The 24,259-nt window shown below is 43.1% G+C and overlaps 1 protein-coding gene across 10 annotated transcripts in view; it reads left to right on the forward strand.

Annotated features, from left to right (window-relative positions):
* ppip5k1b (diphosphoinositol pentakisphosphate kinase 1b) overlaps positions 1 to 24,259 on the forward strand; it is a 212,640-nt gene that overhangs the window by 152,974 nt on the left and 35,407 nt on the right. For 4 of the 10 annotated variants that reach the window (XM_034175924.1, XM_034175926.1, XM_034175927.1 and 1 more), the window contains 2 exons: positions 8,555 to 8,707; positions 15,354 to 15,416. The exons of 1 other annotated variant lie outside the window; for it this stretch is intronic. In XM_034175924.1, coding sequence (XP_034031815.1) covers positions 8,555 to 8,707; positions 15,354 to 15,416 — 216 coding nt within the window. The remainder of the gene's footprint in view (positions 1 to 8,554; positions 8,708 to 15,353; positions 15,417 to 24,259) is intronic. 5 more of the 10 variants (XR_004562139.1, XR_004562138.1, XR_004562140.1 and 2 more) reach the window with 2 other exon arrangements.

The raw sequence follows: 24,259 nt of genomic DNA on the forward strand, positions 1-24,259 counted from the left end.
GCAGGTATACTTTGCATTATTAACTAAGACTGTCAAAACCGTTTTTCAGGACTGGTGACTACTAAGAACCTTATTCCTTGGATAAGTACTCACCTTCCTGCTGAACTTTGTCAAGAGGTGGAGGCGGCTTCTCCCCTCTCTGTAACTGGGTGCGTTCATCCACTCCTGTGTGTTGTTGCTCTCTCCTGCCAGCAGTACCGGATCCGACGAGCGGAGGCAGTGGCCACCTGGGAAGTCGGGACTTGGCGGTTCCAGTATTTCCAGGGTTCGGTGGCAGAGGAGATCTGGGTGGTTCCGGTTCGACTGAGACGGACGTCTCCTACCTTCGAGCCTGCCCACACGACACCAGCGGATTCGACCCTAAATTGTGTTTGTTGTATTACTCTTGCTTGTTCAGTAGTAAATCTTGTTATTTACTTTCTCCATTGTCCGTTCATTGCGCCCCGTGTTGTGGGTCCGTGTTCCAACACTTTCACAACAGGATATCTCGGCCAGCGTCATGGACCCCGAGGGGCGTCAACCGGCTGTTGAACGGCCAATGGAAGACCAAGACGCGGCGGAGGCTTCGGGAGGGGTAATCGGCGAGTTGCAGCGGATCCTCACCGCTTTCACCTCTCGGATCGATTCAATGACCGAGCAATACGTTCTCCTAAACCGCAGGGTGGAGGCTCTCGCCGCACAAGTGGAGGCGCGCCCTTCGGGCGCCGCTGCGGCTCTCCCTCCCGAGGACCCTGCGCGTGAAAGTGACGTTCCACTGGTCGTTCAACGGTCCCTTCCTCCGTCCCCAGAAGCATACATAAGCCCTCCAGAACCGTACGGAGGCTGTGTGGAGACGTGCGCGGATTTTCTGATGCAGTGTTCGCTCGTCTTCGCACAGCGTCCCGTAATGTACGCGACTGATGCTAGCAAAGTAGCTTATGTAATAAATCTGCTTCGCGGGGAGGCACGCGCTTTGGCTACAGCGCTCTGGGAGCAGAACTCACGGCTCCTTCATACGTACGTTGGGTTTGTACGGGAGCTCAGAACGGTGTTCGACCATCCCAACAGAGGAGAGTCCGCTTCAACCGCGCTACTGTCAATGAGACAGGGGCGTCGGAGCGCAGCTGCCTATGCAGTCGCCTTCCGCATCGCGGCGGCGAGATCCGGCTGGAATAGCACTGCCCTCCGCGCCGCCTTTGTAAACGGACTGTCACTGGTCCTAAAAGAGCATCTGGTGGCGAAGGACGAACCGCGGGACTTAGACGGGCTCATCGATCTAGTCATACGACTCGACAACCGGTTAGAAGAACGCCGTCGGGAACGAGGCGAAGGGCGTGGCCAGGCACGCGTCGTCCCTCTCCCTTCCGGTTCCGATCGAGCACCGCCTTCCCCACGCTCCACAGCCCCTGCGCTCCGTGGGGTCACAGCTTCCCCTACTGACGAAGCTAGGGACACGAGTAGGGCAACATTTAGGGCACCAGATGCACAGAGGAGATGGACCCACGGAGCGTGTCTTGTTTGTGGTTCAATAGAGCACCATGTGAGAGACTGCCCCGAGCGGTCAAACGCCAAATGCCCGCCCCTAGAGACTGGGCCAGGGGTGGGTCAAAACATTCACGTGGGACACACCCACATTGCTACACGACTCCCAGTCACGATCCTGTTTGAGGATTCAACCCTGAAGGCCCCAGCACTGGTGGACACGGGCTCTGAGGGGAATCTGCTTGACAGTAGATGGGCCAGGGAGATAGGGCTCCCTCTGGTGGCTCTTACCTCGCCTGTGCAGGTTCGGGCACTAGATGGCTCCCTACTCCCACCAATTACGCACAAGACACCTCCAGTAACTCTGGTGGTGTCAGGTAACCACCGGGAGGTGATCGAGTTCTTCGTGACTAAGGCCACCTCCCGTGTGGTTTTAGGGTTTCCATGGATGCTTAAACACAATCCCCGGATTGATTGGCCGTCCGGGGTAGTGGTTCAGTGGAGCGAAACCTGCCATCGGGAGTGTCTCGGTTCCTCGGTTCCTCCCGGCTCCCAAGCTAAAGAGGAGGTCCGAGTCCCGCCCAATCTGAAGGCGGTGCCAGCGGAGTACCATGACCTCGCTGACGTGTTCAGCAAGGATCTGGCTCTCACGCTTCCTCCCCACCGCCCGTATGATTGTGCCATCGATTTGGTTCCAGGCAGTGAGTTCCCGTCCAGTAGGCTGTACAACCTCTCACGGCCGGAACGCGAATCAATGGAGACCTACATCCGGGACTCATTAGCTGCCGGATTGATCCGGAATTCCACCTCACCGATGGGCGCAGGTTTCTTTTTTGTGGGTAAAAAAGATGGCGGGCTTCGTCCATGCATTGATTACAGGGGGTTGAACGAGATCACGGTTCGCAACCGATACCCGTTGCCCTTGTTGGATTCAGTGTTCACTCCCTTGCATGGAGCCAAAATGTTCACCAAGCTGGATCTTAGGAATGCGTATCATTTGGTTCGGATTCGGAAGGGAGACGAATGGAAGACGGCATTTAACACCCCCTTAGGTCATTTTGAGTACCTGGTCATGCCGTTCGGTCTCACTAACGCTCCCGCGACTTTCCAAGCGTTGGTAAACGATGTCTTGCGGGACTTCCTGCACCGGTTCGTCTTCGTATATCTGGACGATATACTCATCTTTTCCCCGGATCCTGAGACTCATGTCCGGCATGTCCGTCAGGTTCTGCAGCGGTTGTTGGAGAACCGGCTGTTTGTGAAGGGCGAGAAGTGTGAGTTCCACCGCACTTCTTTGTCCTTCCTGGGGTTTATCATCTCCTCTAACTCCGTCGCCCCGGACCCGGCCAAGGTTGCGGCGGTGAGAGATTGGCCCCAACCTACAAGCCGTAGGAAGCTGCAACAGTTCCTCGGCTTTGCAAATTTCTACAGGAGGTTCATTAAGGGCTACAGTCAGGTAGTTAGCCCCCTGACAGCCCTGACCTCTCCAAAAGTTCCCTTCACCTGGTCGGACCGGTGCGAGGCCGCGTTCAAGGAGTTGAAACGGCGCTTCTCGTCTGCACCAGTTCTGGTGCAGCCCGATCCTAGCCGCCAGTTGGTGGTTGAAGTGGATGCCTCGGACTCAGGGATAGGAGCGGTGCTCTCCCAGAGCGGGAAGACCGATAAGGTCCTTCACCCGTGTGCCTATTTTTCTCGCAGGTTGACCCCCGCTGAGCGGAATTATGACGTCGGCAATCGGGAACTCCTTGCTGTGAAAGAGGCCCTCGAAGAGTGGAGACATCTGTTGGAGGGAACAGCCGTGCCATTCACGGTTTTCACTGACCATCGGAACCTGGAGTACATCAGAACCGCCAAGCGTCTGAACCCCAGGCAAGCCCGCTGGTCACTGTTCTTTGGCCGTTTTGACTTCCGGATTACCTACCGCCCCGGGACCAAGAATCAGAGATCGGATGCATTGTCCCGGGTGCACGAAGATGAGGTCAAAACGGAACCGTCGGATCCCCCGGATCCCATCATCCCGGAGTCCGCTATCGTGGCCGCCCTCACCTGGGACGTGGAGAAGACCGTCCGGGAGGCCCTGACCCGTGTCCCGGACCCCGGAAACGGACCAAAAAACAGACTATACGTCCCACCAGAAGCTAGGGCTGCAGTCCTGGACTTCTGTCACGGTTCTAAGCTCTCCTGTCACCCAGGGGTGCGAAGGACCGTGGCAGTCGTCCGGCAACGCTTCTGGTGGGCATCCCTGGAGACCGACGTCCGGGACTACATCCAGGCCTGTACCACCTGTGCCAGGGGCAAGGCAGATCATAGAAAAACCTCAGGGCAACTACAGCCATTGCCCGTGCCTCATCGCCCCTGGTCCCACATCGGCCTGGACTTCGTCACGGGTCTCCCGCCGTCCCAGGGAAACACTGTCATCTTCACGATAGTGGACCGTTTCTCCAAGGCGGCCCACTTCGTGGCCCTCCCGAAGCTCCCTACGGCCCAGGAGACAGCGGACCTCCTGGTCCACCACGTCGTCCGTCTGCATGGCATACCATCAGACATCGTCTCCGATCGCGGTCCCCAGTTCACCTCACATGTCTGGAGGAGTTTCTGCCGGGAACTGGGGGCCACGGTCAGCCTCTCGTCTGGGTACCACCCCCAGACCAACGGGCAGGCAGAGCGGGCGAATCAAGAACTGGAGCAGACACTTCGCTGTGTGACAGCCGCGCACCCGACGGCCTGGAGTACCCATCTGGCCTGGATCGAGTACGCCCACAACAGCCAAGTGTCATCAGCCACCGGCCTCTCCCCGTTTGAGGCGTGCTTGGGGTATCAGCCCCCCTTGTTTCCGGTGGTTGAGGGAGAGGTCGGTGTGCCCTCGGTCCAGGCCCACCTACGGAAGTGCCGTCGGGTGTGGCGGGCCGCCCGCTCTGCTTTGTTGCAGGCCCAGACGAGGGCGAAGAAACATGCAGACCGGCGACGGGCCCCGGCTCCCAAGTATCGTCCTGGGCAGGAGGTCTGGTTATCCACCAAGGACATTCCCCTACAGGTTACCTCTCCTAAACTGCAAGAACGATACATCGGACCATATAAAATCCTCAAAGTCATCAACCCCGCCGCAGTGAGGCTCCAGCTTCCGGCCTCACTGCGGATCCATCCAGTTTTCCATGTTTCCCGGATCAAGCCTCTTCGCACCTCACCCCTCTGCACCCCGGGTCCGGCACCGCCTCCTGCCCGGATCATCGACGGAGCACCGGCTTGGACTGTCCGCCGGCTCCTTGACGTCCGTCGGATGGGCCGGGGTTTTCAGTATCTGGTGGACTGGGAGGGGTACGGCCCCGAGGAGCGCTCCTGGGTGAAGAAGGGCTTCATCCTGGACCCGGCCCTCCTGGCCGACTTCTACCGTCGCCATCCGGATAAGCCCGGTTGTGCGCCAGGAGGCGCCCGTTGAGGGGGGGGTCCTGTTGTGTGGGCCGCTGAAGAGGAGGTACTGCTGGCCCACCACCACCAGAGGGCGCCCTGCCTGGAGTGCGGGCTCCAGGCACCAGAGGGCGCTGCCGCATCATGGGAGTAATCTGGGTGACAGCTGTCACCCATCACCAAACACAGCTGTTTCCACTCAGCACCGAGGTATATCAGGAGGACGGCGTCTCCACCTCAGTGCCGAGATATCACCTAAGACCAAGGTAGTATTCTCTGCAGGTATACTTTGCATTATTAACTAAGACTGTCAAAACCGTTTTTCAGGACTGGTGACTACTAAGAACCTTATTCCTTGGATAAGTACTCACCTTCCTGCTGAACTTTGTCAAGAGGTGGAGGCGGCTTCTCCCCTCTCTGTAACTGGGTGCGTTCATCCACTCCTGTGTGTTGTTGCTCTCTCCTGCCAGCAGTACCGGATCCGACGAGCGGAGGCAGTGGCCACCTGGGAAGTCGGGACTTGGCGGTTCCAGTATTTCCAGGGTTCGGTGGCAGAGGAGATCTGGGTGGTTCCGGTTCGACTGAGACGGACGTCTCCTACCTTCGAGCCTGCCCACACGACACCAGCGGATTCGACCCTAAATTGTGTTTGTTGTATTACTCTTGCTTGTTCAGTAGTAAATCTTGTTATTTACTTTCTCCATTGTCCGTTCATTGCGCCCCCTGTTGTGGGTCCGTGTTCCAACACTTTCACAACACCCACAAGAGGTTAATGAATTTGTTAACTTGTTGAACAGCTTTGAATCAAGTTTATTTTTTACATCGCAATACAGTACTGAAAGAGTCAGTTTTTTGGATATGCTGGTTATGAAAGCTAATGGTACTATCATCACTTCTTTATATAGGAAGGAGACTGATAGAAATACTTTGCTGTTAGCTTCTAGTTTTCACCCTACATCGCTCAAAAAGGGTCTCCCCATTAGTCAGTTTTACAGACTTAGACGTATTTGCCATTCTGATGAAAATTTCATCGAACAGGCAGGGGAAATGAAAAGAAGATTCATAGAAAGGGGTTACCCATCCATTTGGGTTGAGAAGGCATATGACCTAGCTTTGAAGAAAACACGTTCAGAACTGTTAAAAAAGACAGTGAAACAGAAAAAGGAATTTTCTGTTACCTGCATTACACAGTATTCTCCTCACTCTGCTACCATCAAGGCTATTTTTAAAAAACACTGGCACATTTTGACATCTGATCCTGAGCTCTCTACCCTCCCCTTTTTGTCAGTAGGAGGGGTAGGAATCTTAGAGACTACCTTGTTCGTGCCAACGTTACCCCTAAACGTTACCCCTAAAGTTACAAAGTTAAACTAACTAACTTACCCAACTGGCAAATTTCAGACTGGCAGGAGTCTCAGCATGAATATTGAACATTGAATATGCTCTGTGACTGATTTTCCAGTTAGTGGCAATTGAGGGAAATAGACCCCTCATCTTCATAGTTTACTGAGAGCCTGCAAATTAGTGTGTGAGGAAAAATTGAGTTTTAAAAATTTTGATATTTCAGAGAATGTAGTTGATAGTTTACTTTTTAATGATTTATTTGAACCACCCGCAATCAATTAGAATGTTAGGATTTTTTTAGTTACTTGGTCCGCCTGTCCTATGGACAACCCACAGTGTCCATGGATATGTCTACATGCTACCAGGCACTTTTTAGGACATTTTTGCCTGTTTAGTGGCCAGAAGGAGCGGTTTACTCTGAGTGTTTTTATAGCCAGTTAGCCCATGAAAGTAAGTAAAAAGTAAAATAAAAAGACCCCGAGTTGAAAAATGTCACTCTTAAAATGGCAGGCTGCCAAATAATTTTGTCACGCCAAATTTCATAGTTTGGTCATTTTGGGTGTGACCTTTGGTGGCCTCTGTCAAGGTCACAAATTGGAATTTTGTACCAAAAAAAAACAAAAAAAAAACTGATGTGTTCATGTGTTCTGAAGAAATAAACTGCTCTTAATTGTTCTTTGCCACTAAGTGTAAAGTTTATCATCTTGCTGTAATTCAGTGCTGGAGTAACTCATAGCAATAGGTGAAACATGCAGTGTGGCACAGTATGAATTTCATACTCTGCTCCTCGTTGGTTAATTGTCATGAGTGTGAGGTTTACATGAGGTTTGTGTTAATGTGACCATCACCTTCAGCCCCTCTGGTCATTTTCCATAGTCGGTGAGTTTGCTATGTATAGCAAGTGTGAAGCTTTTGTCTCACCACGTACGTCACCAACAGCAGCAACACATGACTCACAGCCAACCGCAGCAGGTGCCGGGGACACGCTGACCTCTCTGTGAAGTGCACATGAATGAAACGCAGGGGTTGTGAAAGTAGCTTGTCCACTTTTTTCCAACACACATCAATTGTGGTAATGATCAAATTATCACAATCAAAACAAGATAATTGGTGGATTATTATTGTCAGTGAAGAGCGGATCTTAAGAGGATTAATGCACCGTAATGCTGTGAAATAATCAAATGTGCACACATGGTTTAGTCGTCATGACTGCTGCATTCTGCCACCAGACACACACTCTTTGTGTGCTTATGCATGGATGTACGTACCTACATACGCAAACTGCCGTCTATGCATGTACACTTTCAAATGTTGTTTTGAGAACCTTGTAATTTCCATGTCTTTTCCAGGAACAAGCAGCAACCATGTTAGCTGAGTAAAAATTTCTTTTTACCTTAATATCTGTCAGTCATGTTATATCTGCCTTGGTTGCTTTGTTAGTAATATATATATATATATATATATATATATATAATGTGTGTGTATATATATATGTATTTATTCATGTATATCAGATTTGGTCTAATCTGGAATATAAATCTTATAATTGAGAGTGGGATCTGTGTGAAGACAAGACTAATAATAATAATAAATGCTGCAAAGTGAAAGTTGATACAAATGATTTTTCATAAAACTATGAATGTAGGGACAATTTGGGGAACAGCCTGTTAAAATGTGTGGTGTATCTGATTTAAAATTCTGACTCTAGGATATGTTTGAAGAGTTTTTCTTTGTTTGTTTGTGTACATTTCAAAGTATGGTTTACTCATGACATTTTTTTTTAAATGTGTTGCGCCTGGTGTGGAATAGATGTCATTACCTTCTGAGTTAATTTGCATAAAGTGGCAGCACCAGAAACATTTGGAAACCTTTTCCCCCTAATTATGAAATCCAGTGTGTTACAAGAACTTTGAGAGACCATTTCAGAAAAGCGTGGTGAAAAATCCAACCTGGAATGGAAACATGACATTTTGGAAGAAAACCAAATAATTAAAATAAAATACAGCCAAGGAATTTTTAAAATCTTTTGTTTTGTTTTTTTCTTCTTCCCTTTTTCACCCTTGTAAATTGTCAGTAATTTTGACCTTGGCAGACGAGTGGAGTCTCATGTTTATCCTTACAATCTGATTCTCAGTCTGAAAGTGTAAAGTTTTAAATCCCCTTGAAGTGAATTTCCAGGGTTTTCAAACAGGATTGTTGTATTTGATGTTCAAACACTGATGCCAGAAATGCCCCATTGCAAGAGACTGTTGTTCATAATAACAGCATGGTGTGCACTAAAAACTAACGCCCACCCTTCACACCTCCACTCCCATCACCTTTCTCCCCCTGCCCCACCTTTCAGCTCCTCCTCACGCAGGCTGCCTCTTCAGTGCCTCTGCTCTTGGGGTGTCCTGTAGCGCCCCCAACCTACGGGACTACGTCCGTACACACCACCATTACCACCGAAAGCCACCCCTGTCCCCAGGCAGCCTGCCGTGCCAGAGTGGGATGTTTGGTATGTTCCCCTCCTCCACAGGTCGCTCCTTTCACCGCTGTTTCTCTGACTGCTGCCAGACACTTTGGCTTCACACGTTCTTGATTTTCATCTCATTTCGCATCAAAATACATTTATTTTTCAACTCTTCTCAAATTGCATTTCAGCAGTTTTGATCCATCTTGAGTGGTAATCGTGGCACTGATTTACCAGCTGAGTGATTAAGTGTGCAGCATTTTCAGTGCATGCAGTTTGTCCTGTAATTTACCAAGATGGTGATCGAAGTTGTTCCGTATTTCAGATTGGTATGATGAATCACAGTGTTATCTGCTTGGAGCCATGATTTAACGTTTTCTTTTTGTGCATGTCATTTATCACATAAATCCTCTAATAGGTAACTTAATTTCATTATCCACAGTAAAGTAGTTTGTGTCTGGAAATCAGAAATCTACTATTTTTTTTTATTTATGTATGTATTTAATCAGATTTTGCAGTAACCCTTACATTAATAAACTCAATTTGGAGAAAATCTAAATCCGACTTTAAATAATATAGGGTGGCATGTAATGATTGTTTTTATTACCCAATAATAATTGGAGTAATATTACCCAATATTACTTCAATTGGTTCAAAATGCTGCAGCCAGACTTTTGACACGAAGCAGAAAGTTCGACCACATTACACCCATTTTGGCATCCCTTCACTGGCTTCCTGTCCCAGTGAGATCAGATTTTAAGGTTCTGCTACTAACCTATAAAATTATTCATGGACTGGCACCTCCCTACCTAGCTGACCTAATTAAACCTTACGTACCGGCCCGGGTTTTACGTTCTCAGGGTGCAGGACTACTTTGTGTCCCTAAGGTGAATAAGAAGTCTGCGGGTCACAGCTTTCTCTTATCATGCCCCTGTTCTGTGGAATGATCTCACTGCATCAATAAAACAGTCAGATTCTGTGGAGACTTTCAAGTCCAGACTTAAAATGCACTTGTTTTCCCTTTCATATGGCTAGCATACTGGTACAGTTTTGTTTTACGCTTTTTACTCTTTTAATTCATTTATTAGTAATCGGAGTGGGCCGCGGCCTCAACTTTACCTAAATTCTGGATCTTTTAGTGAAATTTAGGGCTAGTTGCCGGCGATCGCCTTAGTATTTCTCTGTTTTCTTGTTGTTTAATGCAGGCAAATTATACAGTTTTTGTCTTTTTGATGCCTGATTCTGTTTTTTTCTCTCTGTTTAAGGTGCAGCTCCATCCAGAGATGGGAGTTGTATTCGTGTTGGCGATCCTCCTGTCCTGTGCACCAATAGCATTTCTTGTATATTCGTCCGTGAATTGTTCTGTAATTTATGTTTGTAGCATGGCCCAAGCAGAGGGTCACCCCTTTGAGTCTGGTCTGCTTGAGGTTTCTTCCTCAGAGGGAGTTTTTCCTTACCACTGTTGCACTTGGGGTTGGTAAGGTTAGACCTTACCTGTGTGAAGCGCTTTGAGGCAACTCTGTTGTGATTTGGCGCTATATAAATTAAAATAAATTGAAATTGAAATTGAATAAATATAACAAATATAACCAAATTCTTTTTTTTTTTAAACCTGTCATTTATATTCAGTTGTCTTCTAATTAAAACATGAACAAACAAACAAAAGACAAAGTATGCACTGTTGGACATAATTAATGAGTTTGTTTCATTCATGTTATAGGATTGTAGTGCATCACTGCTTATTTGTCCGGTAATTTAAAATGTATAAAATAAATAACTGGGCTTCTCTGCCTTTTTCTTTGTCTCCAGTTACTTTATTTTATTTTTTTATTTTTTAGAGGGTGGCAAGGAAGAACAAAACAAACCTTTCACATCACACTAATGTAAACAGTTTTTTTTTTAAATCTGCACACATCTTGTGGGCTTGTTTGTGAGAGTGCTCACACACACACTTTCACTCTCATTCTCCAACAGCATGCCAAGAGGAAAGCGGAGCTCAGAACTTACAAGGAAGAAAATGCACGATGATACAATGTGATAATGCTGTATCATAAACGCATTAACATGACAAAGAGTTTGCACTTTGCAGAGAACCTCGCACTAGCATGTGGCTTGTGTGAGCTCACATGACCGCTGCCCACCCACCTCACAGGATGAGGAACAATGCTGAAAGCTGCTCAAAGCCTCACAAACATACACCAGAGGAGAGAGTGTGCTCTTCTGGGAATAGTAAAAATGCACCAATTTAGGCCTTGTTCACACAGAAACACAACTTAATATTTTTCTTTGTTGTTTTCAGAAAAATGTTCCGTAAACATGGCACCATTTCAAGAAATATCTGCATCCACATGGAGGAGTGAAATGGCTTGAAAATGCTGCAGTACATATGCCATGTCTGTATGCGGTGCTGTAATGCTTCCAAAAAAATCCCCCACAACAAAAAGTCCTGGAGCATGTGCATGACCAGTGTCAGGAGCTAATCAATGAAGCAGCAGAAGTAAAACTTCACAAAGGGGTACACAACGTAAATATAAAGTCTTTTACTCTGACCTGTTGCATCACAGCCTAAAACAGTTATCCACGTGATGACCTTGTTTTGGAAGACGGCATCTACAACCCCTGGCAATAATTATGGAATCGCCGGCCTCGGAGGATGTTCATTCAGTTGTTTAATTTTGTAGAAAAAAAGCAGATCACAGACATGACACAAAACTAAAGTCATTTCAAATAGCAACTTTCTGGCTTTAAGAAACACTATAAAAAAACAGGAAAAATAATTGTGGCAGTCAGTAACAGTTACTTTTTTAGACCAAGCAGAGGGAAAAAAATATGGAATCACTCAATTCTGAGGAATAAATTATGGAATCACCCTGTAAATTTTCATCCCCAAAACTAACACCTGCATCAAATCAGATCTGCTTGTTAGTCTGCATCTAAAAAGGAGTGATCACACCTTGGAGAGCTGTTGCACCAAGTGGACTGACATGAATCATGGCTCCAACACGAGAGATGTCAATTGAAACAAAGGAGAGGATTATCAAACTCTTAAAAGAGGGTAAATCATCACGCAATGTTGCAAAAGATGTTGGTTGTTCACAGTCAGCTGTGTCTAAACTCTGGACCAAATACAAACAACATGGGAAGGTTGTTAAAGGCAAACATACTGGTAGACCAAAGAAGACATCAAAGTGTCAAGACAGAAAACTTAAAGCAATATGTCTCAAAAATCGAAAATGCACAACAAAACAAATGAGGAACGAATGGGAGGAAACTGGAGTCAACGTCTGTGACCGAACTGTAAGAAACCGCCTAAAGGAAATGGGATTTACATACAGAAAAGCTAAATGAAAGCCATCATTAACACCTAAACAGAAAAAAACAAGGTTACAGTGGGCTAAGGAAAAGCAATCGTGGACTGTGGATGACTGGATGAAAGTCATATTCAGTGATGAATCTCGAATCTGCATTGGGCAAGGTGATGATGCTGGAACTTTTGTTTGGTGCCGTTCCAATGAGATTTATAAAGATGAGTGCCTGAAAACGTAAATTTCCACAGTCATTGATGATATGGGGCTGCATGTCAGGTAAAGGCACTGGGGAGATGGCTGTCATTACATCATCAATAAATGCACAAGTTTACGTTGATATTTTGGACACTTTTCTTATCCCATCAATTGAAAGGATGTTTGGGGATGATGAAATCATTTTTCAAGATGATAATGCATCTTGCCATAGAGCAAAAACTGTGAAAACATTCCTTGCAAAAAGACACATAGGGTCAATGTCATGGCCTGCAAATAGTCCGGATCTTAATCCAGTTGAAAATCTTTGGTGGAAGTTGAAGAAAATGGTCCATGACAAGGCTCCAACCTGCAAAGCTGATCTGGCAACAGCAATCAGAGAAAGTTGGAGCCAGATTGATGAAGAGTACTGTTTGTCACTTATTAAGTCCATGCCTCAGAGACTGCAAGCTGTTATAAAAGCCAGAGGTGGTGCAACAAAATACTAATGATGTGTTGGAGCGTTCTTTTGTTTTCATGATTCCATAATTTTTTCCTCAGAATTGAGTGATTCCATATTTTTTTCCCTCTGCTTGGTCTAAAAAAGTAACCGTTACTGACAGCCACAATTTTTTTTTCATGATTTCTTATAGTGTTTCTTAAAGCCAGAAAGTTGCCATTTGAAATGACTTTAGTTTTGTGTCATGTCTGTGATCTGCTTTTTTTCTACAAAATTAAACAACTGAATGAACATCCTCCGAGGCCGGTGATTCCATAATTTTTGCCAGGGGTTGTAGAAATACTTTAATTCCTTATGGTACAAATTACTTGTGCAGAGTTTTTAAAGAAGTCCCTCTGTGTTTCCTCAGGGTACATTTCTCTACCTGAGCCGGAGAACTCTGGTGCTTTGTCCCACCAATAGAAGAAAGAATAACTTATTTTAAAAGCTGAAAGTCCTTTCTGCAGTTATTTTATTTGTGTCACAGTGTCCCCTTTATTCACAATCAGCATTCACTGCATCCTTCCTTCATCTCTTCGGCATTCTGCTAGTGATGAAAATAAATCCTATTAAAGCTCCACCAAGACAACAAAAAAAAAAAAAATAGAAAAGTATGTTGAATTGCATTGTTAACAACAACAATAAAATTTCATTCATTATGAGCGGCTGAAGGTATAGAGATGGGGCTATGATATAATAGTTTCAGAAAAGTTCTGTATAGGCTGTCCACATGAAAATGTGAACACTCTGAGACTCATTTTCAAAAAGTAGAGTTTTCAGCCACCAAACACGCCGATTACATGTGGACGAAACACCAATACGATACAAAACTTTTGCGAGTACACCTTGTTTCCTTAATTTCTCCAGTACTGAAAGCAGTACTGAACATCAGGTTTCAGTATCCATCACTCCCACACTTTCAGATGATAGTGGGTGAGGTTTTTTTGCTTCAGTTTGCTCTTCAGAGGAGTTCATGGACTGACTAAATGCAGCTATTACTCCATCCTTGTGACACATCAGTGCATGTTACATAAATCAACAATTTACATGAACGCAATGTATTAAATCGATGCGTCACCCAGCCTTAAAATTATTCACTCACTCTCTCCATCTTGAATTTTCAAGTGGCCAGTAAACCAGATATGCTAAGTAAGATGAGAATCACCATGCCAAATTTGGTGCTTGTATCGCCAAATGAAAGATTTTTACATTATCGGCTCCACTAATAATCCATGAACTTGGTTGTGATCTGCAGGGTTGTCTCTTGCATAGTGTTGTAAGGTGACATTTTTCATCAAAAAAGGTTCTGCAAGTTTTTGCTGTTAATGGACGAGGGAAATAACTTTGTTGTTACCAGAGATGTTAAAATAAGGGCAAGGGAGTTGTTCACAGTGTAATGAATCACCAGTCTCTGTTGCGGACTCTATCGACATGAGTCTGGCCTGAGGTGGAGGAAGGGGTGGAAGTAAAGAGCCCACAACAGGATGGTGTGATTCTGCTGTTCCCCTTGTATTGTTGAGTGTCTCTCCTGCTGCAGTTTGAACAGCAAAAAATGGAACAGTTACATTCAGGTTGACAGCAACACAACAAAAGCTGCTTTCTATGGCTGCAAAAATAGCCAGTCTGGTTGTATTGACTAGTTCATATAAACACGTGGACCTATCTTATGTTTTGTTTCTTTTTTTTTTCTAATCATGTTTCTGTGAAGGCTTTCAGTTTTCCAGGTGGTTTCCATAGTAGAGAAGCTTGAATCTTCGACTGGAAGGGGTTGCTTGACATGAGGAAGTTTCACTTAAGATTCAAGCTTCTCTACTTTTTCTAGTCATGTAAACAGTATGAATGGAATTATTCTGTTCCAAATGAAATTTGCAGTAGGTGTAGTTACCACAGATGTCTGAGCTTGTTTTTGATGGTTACATCTATGTAGATTTTTTTAAATACAAAATTTTATGAATACTTTTTCTGTAGTAGGTCCATGTGGAATGTTTGCTTCCTCATAAAGAAGTAGACCGAGTTCTTCAATCTGTCCACTGGGGTGTCAGACTTGACTCGACCACACTCCTCGTGTGTTGCGTCACATGTTGTGCGCTGCTGTATGAGAGAGACAGGTGGATGTTTGGACTAATGTCACTGCAATGGAAAGAGTGCTTGGATCAAGGCAACATGAATATTCCCCATGTGTTGTGACACAGTCTGCTTTTGGTGTTTACAGTGAGTGCAAATGGTGAAAAGCTCAGAAACAGCTGTGGGTTATATGCAGGATTTAGCAGGGCCTCAGTCTGAGGATTTCTTGGTCATTTGTCTGCAGTTTAGTTTCAATGAACATCATAAAATGAGCTCCATTCAGAGGAAATTTGCTGAAGATTAAGTCTGTATTAATGTGATACATCAATAGAAAGGAAAGAGAAATTCACGTTTACTGCTCATTGGATCGATCACCACAGCCCGCCATCACGTCTCCTGCATGCTTACTGTTCCCCTGTCATTTTCGCCATCAAACACTTCCATGCCATAACCCTGCTCCTCTTTATTTATGTAGATGTCCTCATTTTCATGTCTGTTGGGTTCAACACAGACATTGAAGAACCGACGGGTTGACTCTCTTCTCTCCTGGTTTTTGTCATGTCAGTGCAGCATAAAGAGACAGACTCAGCCATCCCAGTAACACCGGTTACCTTTCTTATCTCCTCAGAGTTGTTCGCTATGCCGGCAGTAAAGAGATTTTCTGTGTCGTTTGCCAGGCATCCGACAAATGGTATGTCTGCTTTTATTCAAGTATGTTTCGACACTGTTCCCATATCACTGTCATCATGCATGACTTTTTTTGTGGGTACATTTCCTGAATTATTTATGATTTGGGGTTTTGATGGGTGTGTGATTATAACGAATATCTCCATGATTTAAATTTTTCTCAGGAGATTTTTTTTTAGTTCACATCTTTGGTGTTTGTTGTTTCTTGACTTGTGTTCCTTATTCCTCACAACTAATACCACCTGTTCTGTCTGCACTTGTTACCTTTGTCTTTCTGTTCTATGTCTGCACAAGATGGGTGTGTGCACAGTATGTAGAATACTTTATAATCCCCCGCCCGACAAACAAAGTATCTGCGGGGGAATATAGTATAGTTAAGAGGACTACACATACGTCAGGCCTGTTCTTCATATAACGTTAAATAGAAATACTACCTGTTACAAGAAAAGTGAAGTTTGTCATGTCATGTAGTGTGTCAGTGGTTTGCATACAACACCCTTCATAACTCATTAAACACCATGAAAAATTCAAGAAATTGGTGGAATTACTTTTCAAAGCTTCTGCATGACTAATTTGTATAATTTGGGTTTGATTAGGGAGCCTTTGAAGTAGAACTACTACTACCTGTAGCATTACGATAAAGCTACCAGAGCACAATTTTGGTTCCCCACAAGACAGAATCCTCCTTAGGAACATCTCAAAAATATTAATGGTACCACTATTTGGTGTATGTTATGTTGTATAAAAATATACATGAAAGCTTGGGACCAGAAAGTTTACATAAGAAAGATATCCAAATTAACACCCACAACTTGAGCTTTTGTCCCAAAGTTGCAACAGAATTACATAATCACAACAAAGGAACTAAAGAGGTCAGGGTATGGGATAGAAATGTGACATCATCCACCTTTAAATGGCACCAATTTAAGGGTAGGTTTAAGATTATTCCAAAGAAAAATGAAGTGGGACTGTTACGTCTGTGAAGGCACAGTGCACAGATCCTGGTCATTCAGCTTAGCTTAAACCGAATCTTGGCACACTGTTGTCATAGAAGCCCAGTGAGTATAAGAAACACTAGTACAATAAGTTGGTGTTTTTCTGACACTGAAATCAGTTTGTGTGTCTGTTTGGTTTTTGTGCCAACGCTGAGTATGCAAGTTGCACATGGGAGGGAAAGCATGTAGGTCTTCAGATGAAATAAAAGAGGACAAAGCAAAGTTTTAGCTTTTTGCTGATAACGAGGTTTTAAACAAAACCGGCAATAGAGATCTCATAAGCACATTGATTCTGGTGCAGTGTCTCCTCCAAGAAAATCTAAATTCTAGTAACGAGATTAGGCATGGGCCGGTATGAGATTTGGACAGTATGATAACCATGGGCAAAAATACCGTGGTTTTACGGTCTTATGGTATTATGTATAGCTTTAAAATGTGCTTTAACAACATTATGGCTATTTGCATATGAAGCGCGTGTGATTCAGGCGCACTAATTGACGCGATGTCTACCGCTACAAGCACTATACCATTGATAACTTTATAGAAAATACCAAAATAATAGTCACTCTTTTAGACATGTAGCATCTGCCCCGTGGCAAACATGACTTACTTGCTTAGGGAGAAACATGGCTGGAATAACGTCTGGAACTCCGGATGCTCAGTATTGGCCCAGCTTCACCAACAAAGAGCTTGGAATAGATGTATTTGTCTTTCTTGACATGTTTGTGGGAGAAATTTCGTCGACCACAATCACGACTCGAATCCACCGTTTGTACCTTTCATTGGTTTCAAGGATGGGATAAAGTTTACTCCTTCTATGTAATCCTTTATGGGTATCTTGAATCGCTCCGCGTCCGACACAGGCCATAGCTATGATGCTTTGTTGCCACCATTTTTGGCTTGAAGGGCTGTTCCGCGGAAAATAACAAAGTTCAGTGTAGGCTTCGCCTCCTTCAGCCATGATGCAGAGCTAGCTAACGCTAGCTGCCTGTTTGTAAACAGAGACAGAGGTGCATGCCAGGGGGAAGTGTGGCAGCGGCCGCCTCTGCTCTGCCTGTAAAGAATTCTCATAACCCGCTCGTACCGTAGGGACGGTATAACGAAAAATTTTAGTGGTTTTGATACTTTGGCTTTTTCATACCGTGGTATGAGAAACCGGTTATCAGCCCATGTCTAAACGAGATGCAAACAAAATATATGCTTCGTGCTGCATGTATACATGCTGTTGCCACCTGCAACTGCTTTATTTTATATGAAAGTAAGTAAAAGGGGATATGTTAAAGAATACAGTTTTGAAGTGGAGAGAAAACATGCACATTACACATAAAGGGAACACACCATTAACATGAAAACACCACCATCGATTCACCCATTTTTATGTCTTTTCCATTGCTTCTTAAGGGCCGGGATGTGGTGGCAACAACTGTGGTATCACAGATGTTCCTATTCCCAGCCAGCTCCTCCTGGGGGATTGTAGCACTTTCCCAGACCAGCTGGAATATGTATTCCTCCATCGTTACTCAGAGTTTATCTCTGGGTGTCCTAAGCATCATATTCAGGTGTCTGAGCCTCCTCCACTGACTACTTTCAGCTGACTGCAGAGCTTCTTACAGATGTCTGAGCTCATCTTAACCTGGCTATTCACACAATAACATGATGCACTTGTGCCTTATACCAACGTTACTCAAACGATGGATGACAGGTGGACACTGAGTTGCATAGCGTGCTGCAAATGATTGTGGGCATCTCTGAGTTCAATTTGGTGTTGAGAGGGCACATAGAGCTTAACTCTGGGTGCACAGATGTTGGATTTACCATGTTCCTTATGCACAGGTGTGTTGCAGTCCAAACATGATAGCCATCAATCAAAATGCCACCTGTCATTTCTTTTAAAGTGGAGTACCCCAGGTGCACAACATTGTGGTATTAAGGTGATGGAAGTACTTCCTGGTGAGAAATGAGGCCAGAATTTGCCATGAAAGTGGGATGAATAAGTATTTCAATGTTGCATCCTTTAAAGCCTGTTGCAGCTACTATGTATGAAGAGGAATCAATGACGACTGTGCATGGTTGTGCGTGCAAGGTACAGCTGTTTCAGTTGGTCTTTGAGAGACTTCACATGCAAATCCTGAATCAATGGAATTTCTAAAACTGTTGACTGCAGTAATTGTTATGGTAAGTGAAAAACTCTCCCAAACTGGACATGTGCTTTGGTGCATTCCTGAGCATTCTTTTCTGTTAAAGATTGAAGTCTGTGGTTAGTGTTGGTAATGTGTTTTGTATGAAAACATGGATTGCTACGTAGTTATGTAAAAATGTGTTGTCAGCAGTTTACAAGGACATATGGCTATTTAAGCAGTGGAAAATAGAAACATTCATTATTATCCTGTCAGTGACATTCATGTCTCTGAGTCCTTGGCCTTTGAAATCGAAGGACACCTGGAAAGAGCTTATGAAATTATGAGCTCACTTGACAGAGATGTTTGGCAATGCCACTGGAATGACTTTATCAAATGAGCATCAAGGAAGATCAATGATCAAGGAAGATTCTGATGATAATTGTCAGTTGCCTTATGATTTAGGGTCAGCCCGACATTTTTTGCCATGTGGCTCGTCTCGCGATGCATGATCCAGTGCATTGGTACCTGACTATTGAGGACCCCACTGGCTGCCTGTGGCAGACAGATGACTACGTTCAAGAGCTGGGGATGGAGTGGTTGTCTGCCTGGGTGGATGATATGCAGAACACAAGGCAGTTCTGTGGTGTTGTGGACGTGGCGTGGCACGGTAAAAGCACCTGCTCCCAGACTTGACTTAGTATACATGGGCGTGATGTCGTCTAGTCATAACATCAACTGATCTTTCCTTCCCTTTAAATTGAAGTGTGCCAAGAAGCTGTAGTATTAACACAGATGACTTGAATGAAACATTTTGTGGCATGCTCACATTCGCTGGTGTTTGGCACGTTGGAGAGGTGTTCTCTTCACGGATGAATCCCGGTTCACACTGTTCAGGGCAGATGGCAGACAGCGTATGTGGCGTCGTGTGGGTGAGCAGTTTTCTGATGTCAGTGTTGTGGATCGAGTGGCCCATGGTGGCGGTGGGGTTATGGTATGGGCAGGCGTCTGTCATGGACGAAGAACACAGGTGCATTTTATTGATGGCATTTTGAATGCACAGAGATACCGTGACGAGATCCTGAGGCCCATTGTTGTGCCATACATCATACATACTCACCGGACATGTCACCCATTGAGCATGTTTGGGATGCTCTGGACCAGCGTATACGACAGCGTGTACCAGTTCCTACCAATATCCAGCAACTTCGCACAGCCATTGAAGAGGAGTGGACCAACATTCTACAGGCCACAATTGACAACCTGATCAACTCTATGCGAAGGAGATGTGTTGCACTGCATGAGGCAAATGGTGGTCACACCAGATACTGACTGGTATCCCCCCCCAATAAAACAAAACTGCACCTTTCAGAGTGGCCTTTTATTGTGGGCAGTCTAAGGCACACCTGTGCACTAATCATGGTGTCTAATCAGCATCTTGGTATGGCACACCTGTGAGGTGGGATGGATTATCTCAGCAAAGGAGAAGTGCTCACTATCACAGATGTAGACTGGTTTGTGAACAATATTTGAGGGAAATGGTGATATTGTGTATGTGGAAAAAGTTTTAGATCTTTGAGTTCATCTCATACAAAATGGGAGCAAAACCAAAAGTGTTGCATTTATATTTTTGTTGAGTGTATGTTATACTGTAAGGGGTGATGGCCAAGTGGTTACTGCGCTTGGTTTAGTTGCAGAAGATTCCTGGTTCAAACCCCTGCTAAATTTCTCCATGTAATGAGGACTTGCATCAGGAAGGACATCCGGCATAAAACTTGTGCCAATTAAAAGATGCAGCTCCACCTCGGATTTGCTGTGGTGACCCCGAGTGCAAAACACAGGAGCAACCGAAGGGACTTACTAATATGTTTTGCTGTAATTTCCAAAAATCTGTCCTTTTATGTAGCAAAAGTTTTGCCAGAATAAGCCAAGATCATAAGTATTTGACAGAGACAGTTTTTGCTATTTTGCCTCCATACTTTACCACAGTAGAACAGGAAGAATATTGGAAGAAGGATTGTCTTCAAAAGATGATGTCAGATTTCAGCTATATTTCGCCAGAAATATAGCTGAAATCTGACATGGGAGACTCGAGCCTAGATTACATTTGTTTTCTTGTATGAAAATCTATCTCTGCCCCACTCTGAAGAAGCTGTGACTGGCGATACACTCTGCACTGTTTCTTCATTCACAGCTACAGAAGCCTGTAACTCCTTCAGATTTGTTTGCGTGTCTTGGTGGCTTCCCTCACCAGTCTCTGAACTGAAGAATTACCCATGTGGTACTATACTGTTTGTATTGTTTAATGATTGGTATAAATGAAATGGAAGACATATTCAGCAACATGTAAATGTTCCATACATGACTGTTTCTTAAAACTAGAGCACTGCACTCATAGAGCGCAAACCTCTGCCAGCACTAGTTTCCAATTCCACAAATTTTTACTGTGGAAAAAATTTTCCTGTTAGAAGTGGCTTTTGACAAGATAACATATAAAAAATATAGATTAAAAGGTCTTTTCAATGTTAAAATCAATATCAGATAAATCCGCAGTATGGATCAGATATGGATTAGACTTCGTTTATTGATTGAAAGCGCCAGTTTGCACCACATTGTCACAATTGAAAGTGATTGAGGCACATCTGATTGAGATATAATGCAAACTATACACCAAACGGGCTTTTCAATATTAAATTCAAATGTTCACAAAATTCACATTCCTGATCAGATCCAGATCAAACTTTGTCAGGTGATAGCGAGTGCCACTCTACACCTCACTTTCAAATCTGAGACTGATTGGGGCATGTTTGATTAAGATATAATGTAAAATATGCATTAAATGGGGTTTTCAATGCTAAATTTAAATGGCCACAAAATCTGTAATCTGGATCAGATGTAGATCAAACTTTGTCAGTTGATAAAGCATACCATCCTATATAACGCTCCGAAATATGAAAGAAATTCAGTGTTTTTTGTTTTTTCACAGTTATGAATTTTTGATGAATATTTGAATATTTGTTCAGTGTTAAAGATAGGGATTTTTCCAGTTTTCCAAGAGTTTTCCTGACTTTGACCTATGACCTTGAAAGTTGAATCAGTTCTTGCCTATCAGGATATGACTCCTCTGTAAAAATTTCATAACAATACATGAAAAATGAATGAATGAATGAATGAATGAATGAAAATGAATGAATGAATGAAAACTGTTTATTTCGAACATTTGATACAACAACAATTACAAGATAGATCAGTAAACACAACAACAAAAACGTTCCTACTGTGTACCCAACATGTCCGAAAAGGGGTAGGGTGAAGCATCAGCTTATTTATCCCTACCCCTTCTTCCCCACAACCAGTAATACCCTTTGCCACATATACACATAGATTCCTACACACCTAAACTGATATCAATATATATATATATATATATATATATATATATATATATATATATATATATATATATACACAAACATAAATATACAACTACACATACTTACTTACATACAAAATACTATATATTTACAAGCCGAAGCAAAAAACAAAAACACCCTAACCCTCATTACCCTTTCTCCTCCCTATACCTAGAAAAAAACATATTTTTGTACCGCTGTTTGAACTGGTTCATGCTTGGACATTGCTTGAGCCCCACTCCCAATCTGTTCCACATCCTCACCCCACAGACAGAAATACAGAAACCTTTTAATGTTGTTTGTGCCCACTGATGCTTTAAATTAAATTTCCCCCTCAGACTGCAATCCCCTGATCTGTTAAAAAACATATTTTTAATATTTGCTGGAAGTAAATTGTTTATTGCTTTATACATGATTTGTACTGTTTGAAAATGAACCAAGTCTCTGAATTTTAAGAATTTGGATTGTAAAAATAGTGGATTTGTATGATCTCTATAGCCAGTATTATGAATAATTCTTATAGCTCTTTTCTGCATTACTGATAGTGATTGTGTTGTACCTTTATAAGCATTACCCCATACCTCTGCACAGTACTGTAAATATGTCAAAACCAGTGAGCAGTAAAGAATGCGGAGTGAGTTGTGGTCCAGAATATGTTTCGCTTTGTTTAGAACTGAAATGCTTCTTGACAGTTTACTTTGTATATGTTTTATATGAGTCTTCCAGTTTATCTTATCATCTATTATTATCTAATATGGTTTGTTTCTGTCAAACCATATTTTCAATTTTCCCATTTCTATACTGATCCTCCTCAGTAACTCCTGCAAATCCCCCCCTGAACAAAAAATGCTTGTGTCATCTGCAAATAATACTAATTTTAATATTTTGGAAACATTGACAATATCATTTATATAAATTAGAAACAGTTTTGGACCCAATACTGACCCCTGTGGGATGCCACAAGCATTGTCCAAGCATGATGATGTATATTCCCCCAACTTCACAAACTGTTTTCTGTTACTTAAGTAGCTTCTCACCCAGTGCAACACCAACCCCCTAATCCCATACTGTTCAAGTTTACTGATTAATATGTCATGATTGATTGTATCAAAAGCCTTTTTAAGGTCTATAAATATTCCAACTGAATGTAATTTGTGGTCTATGGCGTTTGTAATCTCCTCAACTGATTCTATTAATGCAAGTGATGTTGAACTATGTGCTCTGAATCCATATTGACTATCAGTAAGTAATTTATGTTTATTTATGAATTTGTCTAATCTATTATTGAATAACTTTTCTAATAATTTGGAGAATTGTGGAAGCAAAGAAACAGGTCTATAATTTGTGAAGTGGTGTCTATCCCCAGTCTTATACAGCGGCACAACCTTAGCTATTTTCATTTGATTGGGAAATTTACCGGTTTGAAATGATAAGTTACAGATGTATGTTAATGGTTCTACAATCCATTCAATGACCTGTTTTACCACCACCATATCAATTTAATTTAAATCGGTAGATGTTTTATATTTACAATTATTCACAATGTCTATAATTTCTTTTCCATCCACTGCTGTGAGGAACATTGAACAGGGATTTCTTTCTATGAGATTATTATCCCAATCCTCAGGTTGGGAATTGGGAATTTTTTCTGCCAAGCTTGGTCCAATATTTACAAAAAAATTATTAAAACCGTTGACTGCCTCATCCTTATTTTCCTTCTTGACATTATTATCAATGAAATACTGAGGGTAACTCTGTTTTTTATTACCATTTTTGATAATGCTATTTAATATATCCCATATTCCTTTAATATTGTTTTTGTTATTATATAATATGTTACTATAATATTCCTTCCTACATACCCGTATAATATTAGTTAATCTATTTTTGTATTTCTTATATCTATTTTCTGCCTCTTTAGTCTTTAGTTTTATGAATGTGTATTTTTCTTATTACATGCATTTCGTAACCCTTTCGTCATCCATGGTCGAGCTTGGATTTTTTGTTTTCTGTAGTTTTGTTTAATTGGACAATTTTTATCATATAATGATGTAAATATTTGTAAAAAAGTTTCATATGCACTATCAACATCACTTTCACTGTATACCTTTTCCCAGTTTTGCTCCTGTAAATCCTTCTTTAGTGTGTTCATGTTTTCCTCTGTCCGCACTCGCCTGTATTTTATTTTCTCCTCTGGCTGATTCCGCCAATGGTTTCTATTATAAACGATGAAAACTGGTAGATGATCACTAATGTCATTGATTAATAATCCACTCACAGTGTTATTCTCAATATCATTGCTGAATATATTATCAATTAAGG

The sequence above is a fragment of the Thalassophryne amazonica genome, chromosome 8, assembly GCF_902500255.1.
Source record: "Thalassophryne amazonica chromosome 8, fThaAma1.1, whole genome shotgun sequence".
NCBI classification, from domain to species: domain Eukaryota; kingdom Metazoa; phylum Chordata; class Actinopteri; order Batrachoidiformes; family Batrachoididae; genus Thalassophryne; species Thalassophryne amazonica.